General features: G+C 39.1%; 1 protein-coding gene across 1 annotated transcript in view; it reads right to left on the bottom strand.

Annotated features, from left to right (window-relative positions):
- Positions 1 to 1,153: 1,153 nt before the first annotated feature.
- Positions 1,154 to 7,749, bottom strand: part of zswim5 (zinc finger, SWIM-type containing 5) — a 76,121-nt gene continuing 69,525 nt past the window's right edge. The window contains exon 16 of the mRNA XM_051953260.1: positions 1,154 to 6,939. Coding sequence (XP_051809220.1) covers positions 6,077 to 6,939 — 863 coding nt within the window. The 3' untranslated portion in view covers positions 1,154 to 6,076. The remainder of the gene's footprint in view (positions 6,940 to 7,749) is intronic.

The raw sequence follows: 7,749 nt of genomic DNA, 5'->3' as shown, positions 1-7,749 counted from the left end.
TACTAAGCAATGAATCCCTTCACCTGAACCAATAACATGCTGTTTTTTTGTTACATCCAGCCAACCCCTAGAGTTCGGATCGTAACAATTAAATACTTGGTTACGAAAATGAAAAATAAGTTATTTTCCTGTAACTTTCAGAACTGATTGAGTAGATAAGTTATACCACAAAAACAATAATATTGTTATATAAAAGTTGTCCAAGTAGAACAGAGTCTCAGAGGAAGAGTTAACTGGAAGTTCTAATCATTAGAACATGATCTGGAATCTCTGATTCAAAGGTGTGATATATGAACTTACTTTTTCCATGTGATTGATTTGTTTTCTTATTTTATGACAATGCCTACAAGTTAGTGTATCACCATTTGTTGTCTCTGTTTGCTTTTTTAAAAAGAACTGTTTCCATGGAGTGTTTTCTTCAGCACTGTTTCTCTGTACTGGTTTTCTAGGAAATCAAGCATGCAGAAATCAATATGCATTGATTATATTGTGACATTTTAAGGTACAGCGTCCAGATGGAGAATTGAAAGAAGTATTAAGTAGGTTATGGAATTAAATTTGTGTCAAATAAATGAATAAAGCAAAAGCAAACAAAAAATTGATAAAACTTCCACTCACAGTTTTGCAACGGCGCCTCATTTGATCACTGTAGTCTGCCTTTTGGTTTGTGTCTTTTGCATTTAGTCCATTTTTTACTCACTTCTTGGGAGATTTTACCCAATTATTATGACATAAATTCAATTCCGTATTGATCTGATTTAAACTTGATGTCTGCAAAAAAAGCGACTTTAGAAGTGTGGGATTCAATTTGTGTCAAAAATCTGACAAATAAATAAATTGAAAGTGAGAGCAAAAACAGAACAAATTTAAGGAAGTTAACACTTAAGACGCAATTGTGAAAGTGCCTCATTTGATTACCGTAGTCTCGCCTATTAGAAGTTCTGCCTTTTAGCTAATTCATCTGCATTTATTTTACTTCTTGGGAGATTTCACTCAAAATTTAATTCTATATTGGTCAGATTTCAATCAGTTGTCTAAAAACGTGACAACAATAGTGTAGTTAACTTAAAATTACAATATAATGTAATAAAATAGAAGACATAAGTGTAAAAACTTAAAGTAGTTCTACACAAACACAAAAAAGAGGTCAGAGTAACGTGTTTCACACTTTATTCATAGAAAAGCACTGAGATTCCAACACAAATCAATATAAAATGGTAGTAGCGTTACATAAATAGTAATAAATTCTCGCTTTATAGACAGTAGCTCAAGAAGTCGCACAAAAAAAATTACAAAAAAAAAGTGTTGATGATAAGCTATGATACTTCTGTGGCAACAAATACTGGAGATACCTTTTTTTATAATCAGTAGCACAAAGAGGCAACAAACACTTTCATTTTTCCCTTAAGTTAGAAAGAATCCAAAAACAAACAAACAAACAAACTGGGAAACAGTAGGTGAACTAGATCTCTACCAGCAAATAGTACGTTCCTACAAACAAAAAGACAGGGAAAAATAAGAAAAACCTCAGGAACTGGCTGACACGGTGAACACAGAGGGAGGAACTTGTTTGTAACGCTGTCAGTGAATGCATCACGTAAAGGCAGGTGACTGGAGCTTCTGAGTTAAGCAAGTGGTAAGATAATACTCCTCTTTTGTAACGTAGTAGCCAAGGAATCCTTTTTTTTATCCTCTGTGTGGATAGAAAGGCTGCTGCAATGCACTGAGGAAGCACTGAAAACCTCGATGCATCACTTCAAATCCAAAATCCTCCCCACGTGAGAGGAACTGAGGCAATTCACGACGTCAAAAATAAATCTATGGCAATGAGATCACAGAGGTGAAGGTTGAAGGGAGCCGAGAAAGCGATCGAGAAAAAAAAACTATGACAAGGAATGAACACAAGGTCGTCCACAGGCCGTCTCTTTTGTTCATATAGTCGCTGTTTCTGACATTTGTGTGTTGTTCTGTCTCACTGCGGTGTCACCACACAACACGACACCTCTGAGAAGACACTAAAGGCTTGAGTCCTGATTAAATAATAGAAAAAAACAATACAGAAATAAAGCAAAAAAATAAACTTTGTACATTGATCGGTCACAAAGGCATTTTCCACCGTTTTTCATTTTTCGTCTCCTCTAAATGTTGCAGCGCAATTGTCCAAATACAAGCATGTCGGGTCTCGTCTTTATCCACCGGCCTCCCCTTCTTTCTGTTTAACAGTGGTTCAGTCCACTCTAAGTTTTTAAGGGGGGATCTTTAAGAGGTGACAAGACCATCGAAGTGGTTCTGCATAGGTTTAGTACGAATCTGTTTACAAATGAATGCCTTCCTCAGTTTTCCTCACCTCCAAAGTTACATGCTTCCTTTTGGAAAACAGATTTTTTTTCTTTGCAAAATTAAAAAAAAAATACAAAGAAAGTACAAATAATAATAATAGTTGTTATAGCAAAAACAAACAAACAAACGGAAAGAAATGTACACCGGAGCACCTGAGAAATGCCTTGAAGTCTTTGCTCTTACAAAAAACGCTGTCAAATTCCCCTCGTCCAAAACAATTCAAGTACACCCCGCCGAAAAACATAAAAATAAAGAAAAAACAAACACGTAACATACTTATCATAAATAATTATAACTTTACAATTTTCTGAATTGACACTTTAATATTTACAATATCTTAAATGCTTAATGCTACTACTTTTTGTTTTGTTTCTTTAAGTGATGTCCCTGAGAACTGAGTTTAGCCTCTCTTTTCTTTCTTTTCTTGCTCAGTTTTCCTTTTTTTTTTTAAATCTTGTTTCCATTCTTCTATCTGCATTTCTTCAGATCAAAAAAAGGCCCAGAGTTGTGACTGACTACCCAGATAGTTGGGTGAAGGTAGCTCTCATGGAATGTAAAAGCAGACAAGGAAATGCTCCTCTGTTAAAAAAAAATCCTTCTTCTCTTCATCTTTGAAAATATCCCCCGGTTCTGTTTGAGTGTCTGCGATTCCTATTCAGTCATACAAAGTCATTAAACAATCAATAAATAAATGCTGAAGCAGGCAGGAACGTACTGAAGAGGTATTTGTGTGAAGTGCTTGTACGATGACGTTTAGTCCGACCAGTAAAGAATTCAAGCTCTTGCTGTACTGTATACTGCCGTTAACAACAACACTTTGCCACTGGGTAAGAAAAGGGAGCGTGAGGAGGAAAATAGTAACTTCCTGTGCCAAGCCGTGTGGTCTCGCATACGTACGATGAAGTCAAAAAATATACGGTAGTTCTAGTGTTTGCACTGTGTGTCTGCAACCCTTTGAGAAAGACACTCATCTTCACAGTCCACAATGATCACAGCCAGTAGATTCTCAGCCCTTTTCCATCACAAGAGCAAAAAACTTGAAATTAAACATGTTTAGTTTTGCTTTAGCCGAAATAAAGAAAAGTGCAATTAATGCAGTAGCCTTTTGCTACATTTTTTTTATCAATTTAAAAGTTAGCATGACTTAAACCATCAATACTTTTAGTGTTTTGGCAGCCGATTAAGCTAGGACCCCAACACTGACATGTAAACTTAGTTTAGCTAGCATGTAAGCAAACAGTTGTTGATTTACACAGCAATAAAGGATTCTTAGCATTCACTTAGAGATGTTTTTAGGGCCACCTAGCACTATAGTGTTGTCTTTATTGACTGCTTAGAAAAAATATGTGACCTCTAAGAGGCTAAAACTTATCCTATGTTCGCCAGCTGATAGTGACTTTTTTGTGATTTGAAGCAAAGTTGTGAATTTGCAGGCTGTAAAAGTGATTTTGGGGCAGCAGAATATGCTAAAACACTACATTGATGTATTATCCCCTTATAAAGCTGGTTTAGCTAATATGTTACCAAACCTTTGCTAATTTACACAGCAACGCAACCATATTAGCATTCATTGAGATGATTTTCTGGCCACCTAGCGCTTTTTATTCTCATGTTAGCTCTAGTTTGGTCTCTGTTGACTCCTTAGAAACACATTTGACAATTATGAAGCTAAAACCTTCACTATATTCACTAGCTAGCTGGTAATTTCTCTTCTTTTGCAGTTTGAAGCAAAATAGTAAATATGCAGGGTTTAAAAATCTAGGCAAAGTTGAATTTTTTTAGAAGGCAGAATACGCTAAAATGCTACATTAATGTATTATCACCTTATAAAGTTAGCTTAGTTAGCATGTTAGCAAACAGTTGCTACTAAATATGTTAACATTAATAGCAATCATGTAGAGATAGTTTTCTGACAACCTAACAAATGTAAGTTCAATTTTCATTCCTATAATTGCCATGTTTTAGTTTCTATTGACAACTTAGGAAAATATTTGCCCCTAAAGAAGCTAAAACCTTTGCTGGCTAACTACTAATTCTGACTGTTTGGTGCTCTGCAAGTATCATAAAACCTGAAGGTCGAAATGAGGTAAATTTTCAGGCTGTCAAAAAGATGATGTTTATCTAAATATTAATTAGTTCAGCTTTAAGCGGGGTATAAATGCATAGAACTAACATTATTTTAACTGTTTTTTGATGCTAGACAAGTCATCCATGTCCTTTAAAAGCTATTAATGTTGTACCCTATCCTCAGGCACAAAAAATGCTATCACTTGCTACAGCTAGTATAATTTCTGATAATGCCGGCTGGGTTTAAACACAAATTTGCTGCATTTGCACACAAGAATTTGAGAAATTTCATTAAAAGATGATTCACTAGGCAACAAATAGCAGAACTACCTTTTAGTGCGATCTAAATTTGTTGCAAAACCAGAACTCTGAGGTTGTTGGGTTTTTTTACGTAATGAAAAAGGTAACACGAGAGAGCAAAAAGAGAAATTAGGCTTATACCTGCAGTCTACATCTGTTGAGTCAGACTACAGTGAGAAGGTTTGAAAGGTTCTTGTGATGGAAAAGAGGCTCGAGCAACAGACAGCTAATGAAATCAACGAAGTCCCGACAGGTTCCAAAGCTTCCTGGCAGAAAACAACTTAATGCCGCTAAGCGATAAACATGAAGCAGAGGCTTGACTTATATTGCTTGTTGACTAAATCTTGACCTAGCGAGTGGAAAGTGACCGCTGGAGTCTTACACGTTTCAAAGAGTTTTGGCCACAAATAGCTGAACAGCAGTGCAGTGGTGTCTCTGGAGATGGGAATACTGTGACCCCACTGTTCATCACAGTTTAATTTTGTCACTGTTAACAAGCTTATAGGAGGACATGAGAGATATACTGTATATATATTTAAGTATATATGCACATGGAGGCTAGACTACTCTACCTTTGCTAGAGCGGCCTGAGTAACGTCACCGTCATGCTTCTGGATTTAAAAACATGCACTCTGTGAAGCATCATGGTTCCTCCTATTAAGCTATTCTTCGGAAACCAGCAGGTGAAGGTTGGTAAATTTGCCGGTGCTGACTTCTTCTACAAAGAGACCCACACATGTGTAATTCTGTATTCTGCCCTCTCTACGCTAAGATGCCCTGAATGAAACAAGAGGCCATTTTTTTGACAGAGAAGTTAAAGCTGACAAATAATACAGTCGAGGTATGACAGTAACACTACGCGTGTTTTTGACCTCAGTGGTTTGCTTTTTTTGTTGGAATGACATGTTTCTTCCACTTTTAAAACCACTTCTTTTTCTTCTTCTTAACCCCAGCTGAAAGCGTCTCCTGGCTCAAAGTATACGCCCCATCCAACATCATTTGGTTTTACATGTGCCACAGAAAGACAAAAGTTCCATTTACTTTTGTCCTCACAATCTTTTGACTTTTTCACACTAGATTTAACATTAGTTGGAAGGAAAATCCTTTGTTTTTCTTGTTGCTTCTTTGACATTTCAAGCCGTTTCCCCCCCTTTTTGCAGTCTCAGTGAAGTAGAGCAATGTACTGCGAACACTTCCTGGTTCACATTCAAGAAACAAAACAGTAAAACAGGACAAAAACTTAAGACTTAGTCAACAAATGGCTCAACATAAAAAGTAAAAATACAAAGAATCAAAAACAAACTTTAAATAGGAACAAATAAGTTGAACTACTTCCCAGGTAGAGGGTCTCTGTGAGGGAGGGGTAAGGTCAGCCAAAGCGCTCTCTGACCAACATCATCAGTTTCTTCTTGCCCTTGTAGATCTGTTTCAGATTGTCTATGAACTGGGCGAACTGAATGTGGCCATCCTGTGCCAGCAGGAAAGTTTCCCGTGCTTTGCTCAGGAACTCTATGAACTCCCCGTAGTGCCGCGGACTGATGTGCGTCAGTCGAGAGTGCGTGGTGTTGATGTATGCTGAGATCGTGGCGTCCAGGAGCTGCCTCAGCGGCGCCTTGTCCGTGGACATCAGCTTCCCAGAGTTCCTTCTACCGGGGATGCCGGCGAGACCCGGCGCCGTCATGGTGCACCGCCGCAGGATGTCGGACAGCACCGTGGCACAATGCACGCTCTTCACCACCAGGGGAATAATGGCCGCAAGCTCATTTTTCCCCAGAGAGTGGCTGAGTGCGCAGGCCCAGAGCACGTCATTAATGGCCGGGTGTGTGTCCTGGTTGTAGGCCAGGTTAAGGTGTGTCATGGCGAGGGAGGCCAACTTGAAGGATCGCAGCGGGTACCCTCTGTGCTCCATGTACCTCGCAATTGTGAACAGCTGTGAGTAGGTCATACCCGTAGACGCCGCGTCGATCACGATCTGGTAGGCCGTCTCGAAGGCAATGTGGTCCTTCTCGCACAGCGTCAGAGCTGACAAGGCGCAGTTCTGGGGGTCTTTCATGGCGCACTGCAGAGCCAGGGTCCTCGCACAGCTGGCCAGCTCCTCCCGCTGGGGGTAGTCGAGGCTGAGGCGCAGGATGGTGTTGTGGGACATGACGGTGGCCGCCACGATGCTGGTGGCCTCGGTCGGTGTGAAGAGAGTGTACCAGCTCTGTAGGATGCTCACCAAAGCCCGCAGACCTGATGGGACATGGGGGTCAGCATGAGAGTTCCTCTAAAGAGATATGAACCTGTTTCCTTCAGTTACAAAGCAATACCCACGCATTTATGTTGTGTATGTAGGCTACATCCTCATTTATATGTTTAATTTTAAAACAAATAACTTCTGGTATGTTTCCGCACTTTAGAACACCTTCAACAGATACTTGAAGAAACGCTGCTCATTCTGTCAGAGTTTCAAAACCTTTGACTATTAGTCTGAGCAAACAAAATCAAAAACTTCTGGAAATTATGATGCAGATATTCATGTTTATTTTCTGAATGATTTTAAAGTCCCTCTTTGGTCATTGATTAAGCCATTAAAAATGGGGTCATCGGTTAAAGACATCATCGACCTATGGCATTTCATTGGAACTGGTTATGGGCTGGTCCCAGGTTTAATGTACGGCATTTCGTCATTATGTTGGAACCGGTTACATGGAACCAGTTGACAAGTGGAGCGGGCGATTATGTCGCCAGCTTTGTTTACATTCTCTGGTTGTAGCCACCTTGGATTGTGCTACATTTGCTAACTTTTTGCCCTTCATTATGGCTCCCAGTGTCAGTCAAACTCTTCTGATGGCAGTGCTTCGAAGAAACCGAAAGAACTGTTAGATATACACATTATGCACATAACGGTGTTGCTTACATTTTTACTGGAGTTCCGACTTAAAGCGAAAATTGACTTGCATCGATCTGTAGGAATGGAACTCCGACGTAAGTCAAGGACTCTCTGTACTCGTCTCTATGTAATAAAGTTGTGTATAATATAAATAATTCCTTTCTTCCTTA

The sequence above is a fragment of the Acanthochromis polyacanthus genome, chromosome 9, assembly GCF_021347895.1.
Source record: "Acanthochromis polyacanthus isolate Apoly-LR-REF ecotype Palm Island chromosome 9, KAUST_Apoly_ChrSc, whole genome shotgun sequence".
Taxonomy (NCBI): Eukaryota; Metazoa; Chordata; class Actinopteri; family Pomacentridae; genus Acanthochromis; species Acanthochromis polyacanthus.
This window is presented reverse-complemented; position numbering and strand designations above follow the sequence as displayed.